At 35.7% G+C, this 19,159-nt stretch overlaps 1 protein-coding gene across 14 annotated transcripts in view; it reads left to right on the top strand.

The window, feature by feature from the left end:
• Nucleotides 1-19,159, top strand: part of PHF21A (PHD finger protein 21A) — a 127,942-nt gene that overhangs the window by 26,877 nt on the left and 81,906 nt on the right. For 5 of the 14 annotated variants that reach the window (XM_042038712.1, XM_042038716.1, XM_042038705.1 and 2 more), the window contains 4 exons: nt 4,047-4,087; nt 7,852-7,987; nt 12,201-12,233; nt 14,325-14,411. In XM_042038712.1, coding sequence (XP_041894646.1) covers nt 7,934-7,987; nt 12,201-12,233; nt 14,325-14,411 — 174 coding nt within the window. In that variant the 5' untranslated portion in view covers nt 4,047-4,087; nt 7,852-7,933. Of the gene's footprint in view, nt 1-4,046; nt 4,088-5,910; nt 6,001-7,851; nt 7,988-12,200; nt 12,234-14,324; nt 14,412-19,159 lie in introns of all 14 variants that reach the window. The other 9 variants (XM_042038718.1, XM_042038715.1, XM_042038717.1 and 6 more) reach the window with 3 other exon arrangements.

Raw genomic sequence — 19,159 nt, forward strand, 5'->3', positions numbered from 1 at the left:
TGAGTTGCTGACTTGAAAATCACAGTAAAGTATCTGCTATGACTTGTTTTCTTAGAAGATAGAGATAGAGCGCTCTCTACATACAGGATATCATTCAAATATAGGAGGAAGAGCTGTTGCTTTGAGGAGTTCACAACTAAAAAAAATAGTCCAGAGAAAAAATTCTGAATCCCTTCGGTGTGGTATGTATTTTGTGTGGAAAAAAAAAAAAATAATAATGCTTTACCCTCATATTGTAGGGCAATTCTCTGAAATGTGAAAGAATATCAGTCTCACAATTGCTTGTGCACAGCAATTACTCCTTTTTTTTTTCTGAGTTCATTCTGTGCACTGAACAAGACTAAGATCCTTTTCGCAAAAAGTAAAATGTACATAATTAAATATTGTAACACGATATGAATGTATAGAATCCCATGGTCTGACAGTAAACATTTGATAGCTTCTAGATTTAGGAAATATGCAAAGAAAAAATTGCTGAACATGACATTTAATTCTTCCCAGTTTTTTCAAGTGAGTCTCTGGTTACAGTAGCATAAACTTTATTGTATAACTTGAAGGTAGTAATAAGTATCTAACTGTTATAATCAGACATCTTAATATACAGATAATTAGCATTTAAATAGTCTTAAGCCTTTGGGTGCTGTATGCTAAAATGTTTTCACCACCATGTGTTCTTCTGATGTCCTCAGGTGCTACGAAGCCTTAAACATAGGAGTTTTGAGATCTTAGTTTTCATAACAGTCCCATGAAATGAGTAACTATTCTTCTGATTCAAAAACTTCAGTAAAAATCTTAAAGTTGAATTGCAGAATATGATTGTTTTGGCAATGGTGTTTTTTTTCCTTGCATAAGTTGTATAAAGTTATTGAAAAGGTTAAGAGCCTTTTCCAGGAGCTGGCATGGGTATTACTGCTGTAAGTATATGTATATGTCAAACTACCCTTGTTAGTAATATTAACATTGGATTCTTAAGTCAATCCCACTGAGAAAAATGTATTTCTAAAAGTGGTGTATTTGGTTAATTCTAGTTTTGATTGAATTTTTGTTTTAATTAGTGGTGAACACAGGTAAGCATTTCTCAAGCTTTTTTTCTAATCGTAGGTCATATATATATTTTGGGAAGAAGACAGTGCTCTTAATTTGACTCCCAGACCTGGGGTTTAAAAACCCCCGAAATATTGCCGAATATACTGTAATAATCTGAGAGTTAACCTTGCAGGTTCCTACTTTGGACAGTTTACAGCATGTTTCTAGAGCCTTCAAAAGGCTGCCTCAGTAAATTGGATAGCTGAGATTTTGTGATACATTTCTGCTATTGAAGTTTTTGTTAGAAATCCCTGTATAATGCTAAACTCTTCAGACTTCTCTATTGATATGAGTGATTGTGAGCTGTCTAATCTTAACTTTCTAATGTGTTTTGTAGTGAGAATGAGAGAGGCAGTGTGAGTTTCTATATGTACTTTTACTGTGCACAAGAAATTATTTCATTTCTTCTACAGAGCAGACTTTATCTCTTTTTCATTAATACTATTCTGTGTTGGTTCCCAGTATCCACAAATGCAGGAGTTGTCAAGAACCAAAGTTACAGATTTAGTTGGTCATATGCTGTTCTCAACTATAAAAATGCTAAGAACAGTTGAAAACATAAATCTGTTTAAGATGCTTGGGTTTACCAATCTTGGGTGTTTGATCTTCATTTCTCTGTCTCAATTCTCTATTTAAGAAAACTTGCCTGTATCAGGCACAAGTTTTTCTGTGGCTCTCATCAGTCTGCTGCTTATGAAGAAATGACTTTTTTATTTGTCCTAGGGCTTAGATGTTGAGTTTAAAAAAACATGCAAACCAAAAGTTCAGAATGAAAAGAGATTCAACTGATACTTCATTCTTTGTGCTTGTCCTCTGTACTAAATGAGGCAGGGATGTTAGTAAAAATAATATACCTGCATGAGGGCAGAATTTTGTGTTGCCAGAGGTTTGACATTCAAAGATGAACCTGTTCTAAATGCTTAAGAAAAAGCCTGTAGTAAATTATGTGCAGAAGAGGATGCAAATGTATTTCCATTCCCTATATAGGTCCTCTCTAAGTGACTTCTCCAAGGCAACACAGTAGTTCACTTGGATAGTCATGATTAAACTCCTTGTGTTCTAAACTTTGTCCTTCGGAGCTCCTGGATTCTGAATCTGGGGTTGCAGCAATATTAAATGCAATCTGAAGGTTTGTAACTGTGCAGCTTTTTTCTGCAGAGCTCCATCTTGATGGAACTAGGGTCCTGCTATGGAGGCGAGTGTCTGTGTAGGGGAGAAAAAAGGAAGGAAGGAACAGTTGCTGTTATTTTTAAGTGACAGCTTTCTTGTCAGGTTGTGTGTACTCGTGCTACAAGTAAATTGATATTTTTCTGTTTTTAAATAGAAATCATGCTTATTTATTCTAAGACTGCATTTGCAGATGTGTAGCGCTGACTGTTTTGTTTAGCTTTCCGAAGTCAATAATCTAGACCAGTGAGATTTTTTTAATTATTGGTTTTTTATTAATAGCATGGATGTATAGTTGTAGTTGCTTGTTGAAGAGGGCAGTTAGTGCTTGCATGATGAAAGGGCTTCCTCTGTAGGTTTCTGGACTAATTAAATGACTGATTTATAGTGGGAGGTGGAGGTGACAAGTAGGATTTTAATACCAAAAAGAAACAACTAGAAATTGAGAATAATACCTGTCTCCTCAGCACCTTCAAAAATGAAGGTATTTAAAATTCTGTGGCATCCAGAGTGAATGTACTTACTTTGAATATAACCTCAAAATAGTCCGTACTTCCCAGTTCATAACCGATCATGCTAGCAGCTGGATGTTATGTAAACTAACCTGAAATTGCTCTAAAATTAAATATAGTCTAATATTTTGTGGTTCACAATGCACAGTAAAAATCGAGACTAGGAAACTGACAATACTGTCACTGCCAACAGTAGGCTTCCTGTTTTCTTTTCTGCTCTCAGTGGTCATAAGCACCCGGTTCTGCTGGTTGGTAAATGAAAACTTCTCCACTTGTGCTGGTCTCCAATGAGTGAGAGATGATTGTAGCTTTCTATTGCTGATCTTTTTATAAGGCTGGGGCATAAACTTCAGCTCTATGATGACTTACGTGTGGATAGAAACATCGGCAAAGATCTTGTTAGCTGTGAAGTTAAAGCTTAAAATATGCTAATATTCTAGTATTTTCCTAGAAAATTTGGAGTATTTTGAAGGCTTTTTTTTAGCATTAGGCAAAGTAATTGAGCAAATGAGTTATCGTTTATATTATAAGTATCTTTTTAGAACTCTGACTCATGAGTTTTTTATGATTCATATGGCGATTTAGAGGTATTACCTTGCTGTGCTACTGAATGTTCTACCTGTGACCCAGGCAGAGTAACGGGCAGTGCCTCTCCTCGGCCTCCACACTTCATGTCCCACCATATTGGCTTACACTGCTGTTTGTTTCAGTCTCCAGTAGTACTCTGGGATTTGAGCTCTAGTGACTCTGCTGACCTACCACCTGCTCTACCATCTTTGGGTGTTAGTGTAATCTCTAGCAGAGCTGCTGGGCAAATGTCTAGGGTGGGTAACCTTGTCATATTTAGCTGTGGCAACTGACAGGGCTTACGATATAGATTTTAATAAATGTGGTAGAGAGAAGGTCTTTCCCCCACGGGAGGAGGACACTGGCCTTGCATAGAACTAGAAAAATTTGTACCTATAATCGCTTCTCCCCCTAGTGACAGTAATAGTTTGTATTTTAATACAGATTGAAATTGTAGGTCTCCTTAGTTTTCCCTGCCACATCAAACAGATTTTCTTTCAAAGTGGTGTTTTATAGTTAGTTTCAGCATTAAAAAAAAAAAAAAAATTACAACCTCCCTGGAGAAAAACCAACCAAAACCCTCTTTCTAAAATCCCAACCCTTCCCTATCCAACTTTTCAAATATTTGAATTCCTTTTTTTTTGTTTCAAAGTCTAGTTAAAATATTTGTAATTATCTTTTTTTTTTTTTGTTGTTGTTGTTTTTCTTTTGTAGGAGGGGGTAGAGAGCTGAAAGGGATAACTTACTCAAAACTGGTAAGTACTTCTTCCCAAGGCTAAAATGGCTTACCTAAGAATAGATAGTATGAAGATCTGGTATCTATTCCTGGAAAAGTTTGATAGTTACTGAAACTGAAATTCTATCTATTCTTATATTCAGAAATTAAGTCTTAAAAAGTAAATGTTATTGATGGAAGCCCCAGTCTTATAAATAAAATCTCTGTAAGGCTGAGATTTGGGCCCAAGGGTCTGTAAAAGGGCATTTAAATTCATCTGCTCAAAAATAATAATATTAAGTTGGTTTTTTTTCCTGTGTAATGTGAAAACCAAATTTATTTGAAGGGATTTTTGGCTCAGAAAGACTTCTCTCTAAAGTTCCGAGTTATTCAGAGTCCTTCTGTACACACAGAAGGCATTCATGGCTTTGTGTGTGTCCTACCTTTGTTTGTATAAATATATATGCCTTGGCAGCTGTGTTTCTAGTGTAACTTCCAAAATAGCCGTAGTCTAGATAGCATTGTGATATTTTAGAGTTTCCCATGTAGATTGTATTTAATTGAGATAACAGAAGTGTGAATGCACTTATGTGATTGTTGTAGAATTTAAGGTTTCATTCAGTTTTTGAATATTTAAATAGCCCATATGCAGTGCATTGGGGCACTTATCTGAGTATGAAATTATAAGTCTTGAAGCAACCACTTAAGAAATAAGTGATTATTGGTAATAAATGAATGCCAGCAAGAAATTGAATGGAGGACTGCTGCCTCCAGTAGTTGCAATCCATCCAAAAATGCCTAATTTACCTCTTGCTCAGTGTTCTTTCTGACTGAGACTTGGAAGTATGTCCGGATGTACAAGAGATGTATGCGCTCCTGAATCCTGTGCTTTCCTTTTGGAAATCACTGATTCTGGCATTGAGCAAGGCATTTGCTTGTTTTCACTTAGAAATAATGGGATGAAGGATTATTGCAGGCCAAGCCACCCATGCAATTTCAGTCATCTACAAGCTTTTTATTTGAAATTATTCCACTGCCATAGGAGTAAAGGGGAAAATGTACCATGTTCTATGATTCATCCAGAGATGCTTTTACACCTCTTCGAATGTGGTACTATAGGTAGTTTATAAGGCCACCGAACTAAGTTTTTAAATCTTCCCTTTAAGTTCAGTCTAAAAGAATAAAAGTTCAAAAATACTGAAAATTTTTGCACTTGCAAAATGTATGGCCACTTAAGTAGTTTTGTGCCTCCTCTCAAAGGAAGTATGAGCAATATTTAACCAGATGCCCTGATAGATATTTATAGGCATTATTCTATGTAAACCAGAAAAATGCAGTTTAGGTTTTGCTGGATGTAAGGACCGATTCTTTTTTTTTTGGGGGGGGGGTTGTGTTTTTTTTTGTTTGTTTGTTTGGTTGGTTTTTTTTACTGTATTTTTTTTTAACATTGGATAAGCATATAAGGTCCTTTGGGGGAATTCTAGGCAGGGATAACTAAATAGTTACTCCTGCTTGCAAGGAAGGGAAGCTGCAAGTGTGTGTTCTAGAAAGAAACAATTGTATATATTTCCTATTCATAATTTGGCAGCTTGACCAAACTTTTAAATTAAATATATTTTTTCATGTTTTTACCCCTATAAACATAGCTAGGCTGAGCAACAACTGAGCTAGGCTGAGCAAAGCAGTGTCACTTTTTTCTTGAACCTCTTAAAAATTAATTTTGAAAAATCTTGCTAGCTGTTCAAGGCATAGATGCAATTAGCTTGGATTAGTTTTTATGAACCATCAATACTACAATTTCTATCTGTCAAATTAAGTTGTGCATTAATAGAAGTAGCTTAATCTTTATATGTTCTTTTACAGAAATTCTGTGTCATATTTGCCAGGAACATGTATTGGACATTACAGTTACATATATTTAAGTGATGGATATTTTTTATATTCTCAGTTGAGGTAATTGTTTTGCTGTTCTGCACTCAACATTGAAGTTAGTGTGTTGCTACAGAGTGATACGAACTATTCATCATGTGTGCCTTCTGATTTGTTGAAGACACACTGAGAAAGAAACTGACCTTATCTGCCTGTATCTTTACACTGAAACTGAATTTCCAAGGGTCAAAAAGACTTCTTGCCTCTGTAGTGGGTTCCAGTTTTCATTAACCAGTCTCCCACGTGGTTTTCTGAAGCATGGCTTCTTTTGAAACTGCAGTGGTAGGGACTTGAAGCATGCTATAATTGTTTTTGTCAGTGAGTGGAAGTAATAATCCATGATTCTGTTTTCTCATTACTGTTTGTGGTAATAGGACAGGGAACTATATGTAATTTCCGTGTATCCCTTGATACAGATTACAATTTTATAGAGGCTAGTGCTGCAAAGGCAGCTGTTTTCACTCATCTGTGTCACATGTGGGAGAGGCCCTTTCGGAAGGTCATTTCATGTGTTGACTAGAAAGTTTGATCAGGCTTTTGTTATTTAAATAAGCAACTTTAGGCTAACAGCAGACAACACTGATGAAGAGTTTAAATATAATGCTTTTTAAACCCCCTTTATAGTCTTCTCTTTTTGTAACACATTTCTGTTTGAAAAGATAAATGATAAACAAACAAAACAAAACACACACCTTCAACCTTTTTATTTCAGGAATTCACAAATTTGTCCACTACTTCAGTTTACTGTAGTGAGACAACATTAAAATAAAATTCTTTAACTTATCTGAGTTACTATCTTTTTACAGCCTGCATGTTTAATCTAAGATGTCAGGATCCTTTTGAAAGCACTGTAGTCTCATTAGGAAGGCCACAATACCTGTGCAATGATTGTGAGCAATTTTCAAAAAATAAAAAATTAGGAACTATTTTAACTGCAGCAATTCCTTAATTGTGGTGTCTGGATGCAAAAGTGACTGGAAAAATTGCTATATAACGTTTTCCAGTGACTTTCATGTGTATGTATTTATAGATGTTTTTACACAGGTTGCCCTATGATTTGAGCATATGGGAATCTCAATCCTGTTTCAGAAGCTGATACGGTTAACATATTTCTGAACAGAAATCTCTTGTCCAGTATTCAAGGCTTTTAGAAGTATGTCTGATAATGCTTTTCTATGTCAGAGATTGGGGGGATTAATTTGTTTGTAGTACAAGTGAAGATGGTAAACTTTATACTCATGATCTACAAGTAGATTTCCAAGATTAAAAATATTTTAAAGTTAATCTTTTTGAAATGTCTTGTGCTGTTTCATATCACTCTTCTGTCCTTCAGAACAGATTTCAACTGAAATTACTAACTTGGCACAAACTTTAGGCAGTGGGTTATCAATATATTAATGTTGTTCTGTTAGATAACATGCACACTGTCCCATCTGAGAACAGCTCTATAGCATCATGGAAGTGTGTTAATGCAGTGCATTCAATTTAACTATTTATTGCAGTTGTAGAATTTTATTCTCTAGAATAAGTTTTCATCTACACAGATTTTTAAAACATTCTTGGTAGTTAAATTTTCTAATTTAATATGCAACTGCAATAGGATATTCGTAGGAAATAGCCGCCTGCAAACTAAGATAAGGGATAAGTACGTCAACTTTGGGATATGTGGGAAGTAACAAATTTGGCTAAATGACTCCAAAGCAGGCATTTTGTAGAGCCTGCAGATTTCTTGTGTTCAAAAGACTGACTGTGTTTAGGTTAGAAAGCTGCGTTTGAGTATAGTTCACTATTGAATTCTTGTTCTGTTAAAATCTTCTTTTCTCAAATTCACTTTTCTCCTTCACCAACCAAAACAAAACCTTTATTTTTCCATAGGACTGGTGTTAAGGAGGAAACCAGAAACTAAAGGCACTGGAATCAGCAAAGACACTTCTAGAGAAAGTGGAGAAGGTAGAGAATGGAGCTGCAGACTCTACAGGAGGCTCTGAAAGTGGAAATTCAGGTTCACCAGGTAATTTATATTCTTTCTTGCTTTAGAGCAATAGCAGCATTAGTACTGCTGACAGTATTACTACTAATGGGAACATTAAGCAATAGCACTATGACTATAGTAATAATTGTTTTATAAGCTTGAAACTACTTCAGAATTTTATACTCTGCATTTTGACCTCACCACCTGTTGTTTTTTGGCAAATGTGAAAGATCTGCATATCAAGCTGTGGGTGGGGATTTGTTTTTTTTAGTATTCTGTAGCAGTAATAAAAACATTCTGAAAACCATGTTCAGCTGCTTCTGTCTGGAAGGTTTTTCTGATGTTCTGAAGCCACCTTCAGTATTCAGTTTGCAATGGAGGAATATGGTGGAGGAACTTTGAAGTGAAATGTATATAGTGCTGCACAGTTTAATCTGGTGCTTCTCTTCTGGCATGTTTTCTACTTTAGTAGCTTCTAAACTATATGTTTGATAACCGAAATGTTGTAGTGCTTGGGCTCTGTAAATGTTTACATGTTGGGTCTTTGTACTAGTAACCTGTTCCATACTACATGGCAGTAGGGTTGCCATTTTTGTTACAATGTTTTCTTGCCATTTTGTTACAATGCCAATGAGGAACTATTAAAAATAATGATAATAAAACCTAATTTAGTAAAATAGGAGGATATATGCGTATTAATTCTTGGAAGAAAATTACTACAGCCATAGACACAGACTAGATGCCAACTTGAAATATTAAATTTAACAAGGAGACCTTCTCCAAACACAGTTCTCAAAGTATTTATGAAGCTCTTCAGATACCTGAAACTCACAACTGTTACACAGTAGATAAAAGAAATATATGATGTTACATTGATCAGTGTAGTCCATCATATGAAATTTGGAAAATGTTTCAAAATTACTTGGTGGCTTGTCTAAAATGTGATCTGGATGGCTTGTTCTGTACTTGCTGCAATGATGAGCATATTGCTAGAACTCGAATGGGTGAATTAGTAAAATCAAGCTATGTCTGCTTTAAAAAAAAACAACTTAGAGTTAGGGAGGAAAACCTGAAAAAGCTAAGGATGGATTTCCAGAACTATAGATGATGAATATTTTGTTCTCCTCAGAAACTCCAAGGCCTTTGTATTCAAAACTTCAGTGAAGTTTTTTTGTGGGGGTAAGGAAGTTCAGAAATTACCCATGGTATTTTGTTGCAGACATAGAAATGTTTAAGGCCAGTAAGTAATTTTTTCAAGTATTAACTACTGTAAAGCAATCCAAATGTTAATCATGCTTGTATGACAGCGTTTACCTCTTGTGTGCATCTTCATTCCCCTTTATGCCCAAGTGAACCAAAAATTTTAAGACTGTGAATTTTGAATAATCTTTGGCATCTGTTCATAATGGCACTGTTGAACAGGAAATTGTCCGAAAAGACTTTTTTTAACATCTTAAAGTTGGTGGGGCTTTTTTACTTTGTTTGCTTTAACTTTGCCCAGTTGTCATTAAAAGTGAGGTCTGCACAAGCATCAACTTTAATTAAATTCGGTTTGAGTTGGTGAAACTAGAAAAACCATTATATCAGAAGGTTGTCCTTTTTAATTCAAGACACTCTATATTTCTATAATTAAGGCTAAGAAAAAGCCTATATGTTTACAGTGAAAAATAACACTTGCAACAAAACGTTGGGTGCTTCAGTAAAGGTTTTGCCGACCGTGCTTGTGTGGTTATTGCTTGCCAGTATGCGCACTGATAGAAATTAAACTGGTTGGGGCACAAAAAAGAAAAACAAATCTTCAAATGAAATGCTTTAACTTTTTTGTATAGCTCTGAATTTTATAACCTAAAGACATACAATATGTTCCTTCTTTTTACTCAGGATTTATAGAGAATTGTCTCTTGTCATCCTTTACTTCTCTAGTATTTTTTTTTTCTGAGGACTCTCTAACAAAGCTTGCCAACGCTCACACAGTCATGGTTTGTTGTCCCATTGGATGTGGTAGACAGGTGTCTGTGATGAACATAGGGAATTCAGCTCGGCACTGTAGCCAAATCCTCCCAGCTTCCTGATGCAGTGTGTTGCCTGTGGCTGCTTACGCTGTGGCTGTACAGGTGATGCTCAGTATGATGGTGATTTTGTTTGTAGAATAGCTCCTTGGGTTTTGCCTCTTCTGTTTCACTTCCAGAAGTCTGTTGGAAGCTTTCATAATGCTGCTTTGGCAAAGTGCATCTTAAACTACTACCAGTAAGGACCAAAAAAAGGTGTTAGTTGTTCAGAAAAAGCTACTTTTTTGGTTTACTTTCTATGATCAGAGAATCCACCATGAATGACATCTGACAAGATTATTTCCTGTATCAGTGTACAACTTGAATATTCAAACGTCTTCCATGTCAAGGCTATATTGCTTGTCCTGAGAAGAAATGCATCAAGTCTAAGTAGTTCATTCTGCTACTGTGTTGACTTAATTAAGATTATTCTGAAGCAGTTTGCTCTTCATAGTTTTGATCACAAGAGGTGTTAAAGGACTTATATTTAGCTATTCTTACAGAAGGGTTGAGTTTCATTGATGATTCCTCAAGCTGATGTGGGGAAGGAACCTAAAACATCCTTGTTCTTCTCTTATTTCATGGCAGAAAGACCAGTAGCTTTTAAAAATACCTTAAATTTAGCTTATATTTGAGGTCAGTGCAAAAAAAAAAATTATTTTTCCTTAGAATTGTATGACATAGTACTGTGTGATCCAAAAATTTAGCAATATTTTATGAAGAGTTTACAGTACTGACTGTATTGTCTTATGACTGTGTCTGCAGGAGCACTTTATATAAAAACTAACAGATTTGTTGCTTGTCAAGCTCCAATGTGGCAGGAAGCACTGAGGAAAAATAAGCTAAGTGTGTTCCTGTGATACTGAATGGCAGCATGACGAAACAATAATATTCAGTGTAGATAAATGCCAAGTGATGCACTGGGAAAAAACTGGCCCAGTTTTACATCTGCAATAGCAGGCTGTGAACTGGCTGTTGGCACAGTGGAAGGAGTTTTTGCAGTAGAGAGTACTTGAGTGTTTTGTGTAGTTTTAAACTTTGTTTCCAGGTGATAAACTAGAGAATTTGTGCATGAGGAGTCTTTCAATCTGAAGAAGTGAGGACTGATGGGGGAATATGTGGTGTGGAAAAAATGTAAGAAGGAGCCGGATAGAGAAGCTGCCTTTGAATCATACAATGTTTCAAGTTGGAACTGATCTGTAAAGATCATCCGGTCCAGGTTCCAACTCCTCTTGACTCAAGTCAGCTCTGGTTTTCTGTAACCATATTAGTCCCCCATACTTGCATTGTAAGGAAACAGATTCAAAAGAAAAAGGTGGTCATCCATTTACATAAGAGTCCTGTAATTTAACTTGGGAACTTACTGTCACAGAATCTAGAATGTTTTCCTGGTTCAAAAAGTAATTAAAGCAGATCAATGAAAGAAATGTGTGTTAGTAGCTACTAAACCTAAGACATAATCTTTGAAGACATTAGAGATGTAAATTTCTACAAATTTACCAAAAAAGATAATAGGAGTTTTTTGTTTGCGTTGTCCTCTTCATTCTGGGCTCTGGTTTTCTTTGGTAACTTTCTCCTTGCTTAGCAGTAGACAACATTCTCCTGCAGCTGCCTGAAGGAAGTGAGGGAGGAAGAATAGTGAATGGTAACAATCTGTCTGTTTTCTCTTGGATGTGGAGGGCATCTTTCCTACAATGATCTCAATCTCTCTCTCTGAGGGAGAAAAGTGGCAAAGATACTTCTGAACATGGGTCTTCCATCTGGTACAGGCCAAGCCAACACACAGGCAGAGCTTTAGTACTTGAAACATTCTGCCCTTGAATATACAAACAGCTTTTGTGCCCGCAGCCGTTATCTGTGGTATGTGTTTCTTGTGACTGCAAGCAAAGAGGGCAGTAGTTCTAGAGGAGACACAGCTATTAGATTATCTTACCCAGCTGGCTTAAATTGTCTTTAAAAAGCATCATTTGTTCAAGAGCTGTTTAGGAGGAGCAAAAGTGATGGCTGAATACAGTACTTTTACTATATTAATAAGAATGGGTTTGGAAATGTTATAATACTGGACTCCAGGCTTTGCTATTGAAATGTTGTAAACTGAATATTTTGCTTTTACAAAGGTTCTTAAAAAATACTGAATTTTAAACTGTTCAACAAGATTCGTAATGAAAATCTTCATTGTATTGTTGCATCTTTTTTCTTTCTAGAAATTGGTTGCCCAAATGAAGCAAGATCCACAGGTAACTATTTATTTTCGTATTGGATTAATTCCATTAAAAATGCAGGAAATAGCAGTGCATGAAATTTGAGGATTTTAGATTTCTAGATCACCTTCTTCCTTGCTAACAAAGCGTTTAGAAGAAAACTTATGAACAAGTTTTTGAACAATGACTGTTGGATTGTTTAAAACAAAACCAAAATTCTTGCCATTATGGAGCCTTTTGCCTCATGCATATTTTTAATAGTCTAAATCAAGCGACTTTTCTGGGCTATGGTGCCGTTCAGATGTGCAGTAAGTTTCTGATTCTATTGGAAAATGCTCTTTATAAAAGCCGCCATTATTAGCAATCATTTTTTCCCTTTTTGGGAGTATCAGAAGGCTCACCGTACAAGAAGAGAGAGGATATTCTGTCCAAGAAATTTTGTCCAAACAATATAGCTTAAGCTTGTGTTCAGATTGCCTGTCTTGGGTATCTTACCAGCACTGTAGTGTCCATAGAATGGGCACTTGGCCTTGGGAAGTTTCAGAGCTACTGAGGTTAGATAACTGGACTCCTTGCATAGACAGCAGAAGTCATCCCTCTCCCAACAGCTGCGTAAGGTCCCTGGGTTTTCTTGTACAGCAGTTAAACACTCCAGGATGTTGGATGGGGAGTTCTGTGGAGCTCTCAAACCAGTCTCAAATGTTGAGTAGAGGGACAAAGGCCGCTCACTTGAGGTTTGCTGTTAAGAGCTCCCATCCCCATACAATAGTAAATGTCCTGTAATTTTCTGAATGTACATTTTTTTCTGAGCTCAGTGAAGTGAGAAGACAGCTTTTAGTAACACTCAGTTAAACCTCTGACAGGGAGGGTTAAACAGGGTGTATTGAAAAATCTGGTTTTTTAAACGTACTTATTCTGATGGGATTTGGGTAAGATCTGCTGCTCTTATTCGCTGGTCAGGTCTGCTAACAATTAGTCTGCAGAGCAGTTTGCTTTCAGTTCATATTTGCTGAAAGTGACGTCATGCTGCAAGCAGCCATGCAAAGTTCCTAGAGTCAGGAAAAGTAAATCTGGTCCCTGTTTCCACTGGTCTTAATGCATTTTTATCCCAGATTATTAGGTAGAATCTAAAAGAAGGGAGGATGACGGGGCAGTATCTGGTTTTGCTGGAATTGGAGACTATCTGCAAGCTGAAATCAAAATGCATTTCAAAATTCTATGGAGGAATATAAAAATAGGGAATATGCATGAAGTTCCTGTGATGATATTAGTCTTATGTTTTAATATTTCTTCTTAGCAGACTAAACCTGCATAATCTAGTATAAAAACTTTACAATGTAAATGAGAACAAAAAAAGTGAGAAAGGAAAAAAATTAAGGAAAACGTGCTTCCCTGTCATGTTTCTGCAGAGCTTTGCAGGTTTTAAACTAAGGACAGATGTTTCTTTAATTTCTTTTTATTTCAGTAGAAAAGAAAAAGTCCTGGTAAAAATTGTTTTCTGTCTACATCTTTCTAGTGATGCTTATGGCTTTAAAATCTGAAACTTAGGAAAGTGCTACTGTAAGCAAAGTGCTGATATGAATTATGTGCCAAGGCAAATGTAATTCTCTCTAGTACAGTCTAAGGCATAAACATACATGGAAATAAGGACTTAGGTATGTTTGCCTTCAATTGATATATGTGTCAATTAAGATTTAATAGATACATTTGATACCCTACACAGTTAAATGTAAATGTCTTTGTATAAGTAGCATAGGTGAGAATGTTTTAGATAACATACCCTAGTGTACTGTTATATACAGTATGATACTATTGTATTGCATATTAACAAACATTTCTGGTTTAATTTGTAAACTTGGTGAAATGTACAAACATGCTTTATAATGTGAAAAGCACTAATGGATGTTTTAATGAAATCTTCTTTCCAAACTGGGCTATCTCTCTGAGTGCTAGAAAGGTGCTCTGATTATTGTTGCACTCAGCAACTTAAATAAGGCTTTGTTGAGCCATTTGAATTTTATTGACTGTACATCCAGAGGTGCTGTATTTATAGTACACTATGCAAAAACAAAAAACCCACCTTCCTGCTACTACTCTATGTTAACAAATGGAATATCTTTCTCACAGATATTTTTTCTTTCTAATCAGAACGCTGATTTGAAGAAACAGCTTCATGAACTTCAAGCCAAAATCACAGCTCTGAGTGAGAAACAGGTAGGGAAACAGAGATGTATTTTTAACACTGCGTTCTAAAGATGTCTCTTTTCCCAGCTTCCAAGAGAGCTGCTAAATCTTTAAGTGCAAAAATAAGCGTGGGCAACCAGACATTTTTGATTTTTATTGGATTTCTCAACAAAGGATAGGATGGGTTATTGTGAGTCTATCAAACAAGAAACTAGTTTAATCAGTGGGAGCTATAGCAATTTTTCTTGTGTTGAAACTAATGTTTTCTATTAAGGGAGATGGAAAAATGGATTAATTTTGTCACTTTCTTTATTATTATCTTGAAACTTCTAAACTTGACCATTCTGGTTTAGGCAAATCTTTAGATTTTGGCTTAGTACGTCCACACTGTGTGTATGGGTGAGTATGCTGGAATTTTTCTTAATGTTAAGACCAATTAAATTTATGTCAGTTATGGGTACTTAATAGACAATTTGAAAATTAGTTGGATGCTTTTACCGTGATAAATTACACCACAATTGTATTATGTTTGCCATTTTGTAGGAATTCTCTTTGACAGCTCTAAAGTGTGAGTAGTAATTACAACTGAATGCTTAATAGAAAGATTGTTGAACTTGAACATGGGCCTTGTGAAGAAAAATAGTAATACTAGTAATAGTAATACTGAGGTACCCACAAAACTTGTTCTCACTTTTGTTTTTAAAAAAATAAAAGAGCTACACATACACAAACCCCTCATACACCACACTATCCCATCCCTAGTTAATTAACTAAGGCAGTCCCTTAATTGTATTGCTTAATGTGTCAATAATGGAACCAAATTAGGTCAATAGATTAGACCTTTGAAGAGGGAAAAAATTTTAGAGCCTAGGTAAATGCATGCGTGTCACAACTAGATACCTCCATTCATCTGTTACTAGCTGCATGTGTTCTGAGAATTACTATCCCTAAGAAAATGGCCAGACAGTGATTAACATTTATCTAGAAATTTTGTTTACTGAAAAAATTACAGTATGTTTTAATAGGGGAACAATGAATCTAGGAAAAAACATGTAAGGATAATAAAGAAAATGATTTTTTAATGAGAATAGTAGTTCAACAAAAACAGGTTTTGCTGATGTGATAGCACGCCTCTCTTGAAGATGATTTATTCTCTAAAACCAGCATGAGCCTCTGCATGTGGCTATGTCTCACAGCAAGCTGTTTCAGGATTCTCTGGTAAGCTCTGGATGCCCATGGTAATTTCAAAATGAGCTTGTCTTGATGCCATGGAGCAAACTGTATTGACTGCCAGTTCACGTGATGAGCATGGACAGGCAGTGAGATACTGAGTGGAATGTGAGAAACCAAGTACATCCTACTGTAACTTTTAAACTTGTTTTTATAACTCTCTAAAGTTGTGCTACAGAATGGTCTATACTAACATGTATTTTAAATTACCCATCACTAGAAATGGAGCTGTATCTTTTCTATTGAACTCAAAGTACTAAAGCACACTTGTTCATGGGATGACCATGGGTTAAGTTTCCAAAAGATGTTGAAAAATAAGTTTGACTTTACTTCTACTACACAACGAATACAGTCAGCAGGAAGTCACAGTAGTTTACTTCTTTGTATTTTTGTGGGTTTGATTATCAGAACAACAGTGAACTTCTCTGTGGTTGTTGAAGTTTAAATATTTTGTTATCTCTACCACTGGACTGCAGAGCTGCCAGTGTTCCAGACAATAATGTTGTTAAAGTCGTATGACTGCTAAAATGCAATGATCATGGTAAATGTAAGTTCTGGGAAAAGAACTACAACTTCTCTATGCAGAGAAGTGCTCACTCCCTCTTTATTTACAGCAATCTATTGTATAGAAATCTGTGGCTTAGCAATGCAGTTGAGCAGCACCTTAGAGACTACAACAAAGCCCTTTTTTCTGTTTTCACTTTCACTTCTCTTCAGGAAAAATCATTATTATAAATTGCTTTATGGATAGAATATTAATCAACAATTTAATTTTTACACAGCATGGAGAAATGTGCAGTTTTGCATAGTAAATACAATGGTTTACATCATGCAGTGCTTGTGTTAAGAACAGGTACAACATGTGTAATCTGTAGTCTTGTTTAGAGTCAAGTAGTTTTGATGCCTGATATCCAATGAGTAAACACTGAGAGCCCAACTCCACTGTGGACAGTTATAGGACGCATGATGGTCACTGTTCAATAAGCTTTTAATGAAGTTTGAGAAACTAAAGTTGCAGCCTGTGTGGTGTCCCTGTTGGAGACATGGAGCTGAGACCCTGGTGTTAGAGAGGCAGAATAATGAAATATTTCTGGCTTGTGAAATGTTATGTCACCCTAATGCATGCTTTTTCTTTGCTGTCTTATTTAATGAAGTTGGATGAAGACTTGTGCAAGAACCAAGTCAGTGGTAGGTTTAGCTAAAAGCTTTTAGTTGCTTTAGGACTTCCCTCCATTTCTGAAGCATTGTGAGAGTGGTGCCGACACTTGCTGCCAGTCGCTGCAGTGATTCATAGTGGCTTAGGTATCTTGCTGAGAATTAATAATGACAGTTCTGTTCAGAAGTTTGTGAAATTGAGGAGATCTGGCAAAGTACAAAAAGAAAGCAAGTAGGCTGTACAGTGTGTAGGCTTAAACCTAAAAAAAATTGTTAGCTGATGCAGGGTTGAACTGTTACAGCATAAGGTATGTCATATATTCATATGTTTTTTGAAAATGTCAGAGGTGAAAATAAAGTCTTTGATTTGTTACACCTGAGAGACGATGGAGCAGTGTATGCTGAGTGTGTTAACACTTGAAAGGAAAACTGCAAAAAGAGAAAAAACTTACTTGAAGATAACTTGCATTTGAAGGGCAGTAAACTTGAATCCTTCAGTCTAGCAGATTTCCCTCTGCTAGTCTCTTTGTGTTATTTTCACAGAGTTCTAAACTGTGCTTACTTCTTTTCTAATCTGAGGGCAATAAGGGGAATTCAGTTTAACAGTCTTGCTCCTCAGCTGTAAATGTGAGAGCTGCAGTCTGGAAACTCTGAATGCATTGGTTTTAAAAATGGTTTCCTCTTTCTTTCCCCACCCTCCTCTTCAGTAAAGAGAAGTCAAGAGTAACTTTTTTCAGAACAGTTGCAATTGCCAAATCTAAGCTTGGGTTGTAAATGTGAATTAATTCTGTTGCTTTGGAGCACTGTTTTTTATTATGTTTTCACATCTTTGGAAGAAAGTCATAGTCTTAGCACTTTTTCCTTTATATCCTATGACAGTGTCTTCTCTTGGCATTCTGATTTGTAGAATTTTACCCACAATAACTTATCACTACTTGGCTTTTGTCTGTGTTAAATACACTCTTTACAATAAAAACACCCATAAATAATGTATTTTTAAATTTTTCCATGAGGAAGTTTATCAGTGTATGTATCTCTCCCTGGTGCCTCTTTTGCCCCAAACTCTCTTGCAAAACTGGTGTTATAATATTTTGTATATGACTGAAATATTGCTAAGCTGTCTCAGACCTTTTATAAAGCTTAAATCATGATTAAACCCATACCGGCATGTAAACTTGGATTTCCCATTCTTCTCTTAATGTAACTCCACCTAGACTTCTCACTGTTGGTTTGTGAACTTAATTTTTGCATATCTAATGTACATTAACACTGGAGTAACTCAATTTAGGAAATGTAAGTGACCATTTTTTTTGGGGGGGTGAGGTGGCGTGGAAATTGTTACCAGTGACACTGGTGAAATACTGAGGTAGAGCACGGCTAGCATAAAGGAGCAGGAGGGATGTAATCTTGAAATAGTACCTTTTCTTCTGCCTCTTTTCCCCCCATAGTTAATTTAGAAAAAAGAATATGAACTGACAGATATATCGAGTATGTATCGTAATAGTACTTTATTTCGCAGACAAGGAAGAGGTCATGTGGGCAGCAAAAAATGTGGGGTTTTTTAGCAATATCGTGTCAGATATAGAGGAATTTCTAAATATGTCCTTATAATCTCTTGGAAAAGTTAGAGCAATATTCTGTCTTAAATGTGGAAGAAAGCTTACACAAATAGTCTTTTCAATCTATGATAACAAGGTGATGGTGATAAGCATGTACTAAAAAAATCACACGGCTCTTTCCCTTCTATTTGAAAATAAAATGCAAATGTCTCTTCCTGTAGTTGCAGTGAAATTCATTGAATCTTCAAGAAAAGTGTTGTGAAAACTAGACTTGTATTCTAATGTATTTCCTCTAAAGTGGATCCCTTTATTATTTTGATTTCTGAAGAGCTGTATATATGCAGGAAAGAGTAATCAAAAATAGTTGTCAGCATATATGTGCTAGATGGAGATACTTGTGGTTTTATTTTTTCACAGGGGAAAAACTCAAACATACTTTATTGTAAAGAGCAGTTGAAACTGTGGAATATAATTAGAAAAAATGCACACCATAAAAGCAGGTTTGTCTCTATTATTATGAATAGGCAAATCTAGTGAATTTTGCTTGTATTTAGAGTTTACAGCAAATTGAGATAGATGAGGTTATTCTAAATCCTGTATGTTCAGTGTGAGGCTTCTTTTAACCTTTTCACTAAGTAGCAAGTAATGAGAAAGGGGATTTGGGATAGATTTTAAAAAAGTAATTTAACCATGGTTTTGTATAGTTGAATAAGTGTAAACATGTGGTTTAGATTGACAAAGGAAACTTGTTATTTCAGTTTTCAAAAACTGTCAGGAATAGCTTTTAAGCATTACTGTTGCTATATTTATTACAGGTACCATAACTGAGTAATG

This window comes from Corvus kubaryi, unplaced genomic scaffold (genome assembly GCF_017639235.1).
Source record: "Corvus kubaryi isolate FWS band 111438036 unplaced genomic scaffold, C.kubaryi_AGA036_p1.0 37392, whole genome shotgun sequence".
Lineage (NCBI taxonomy): Eukaryota > Metazoa > Chordata > Aves > Passeriformes > Corvidae > Corvus > Corvus kubaryi.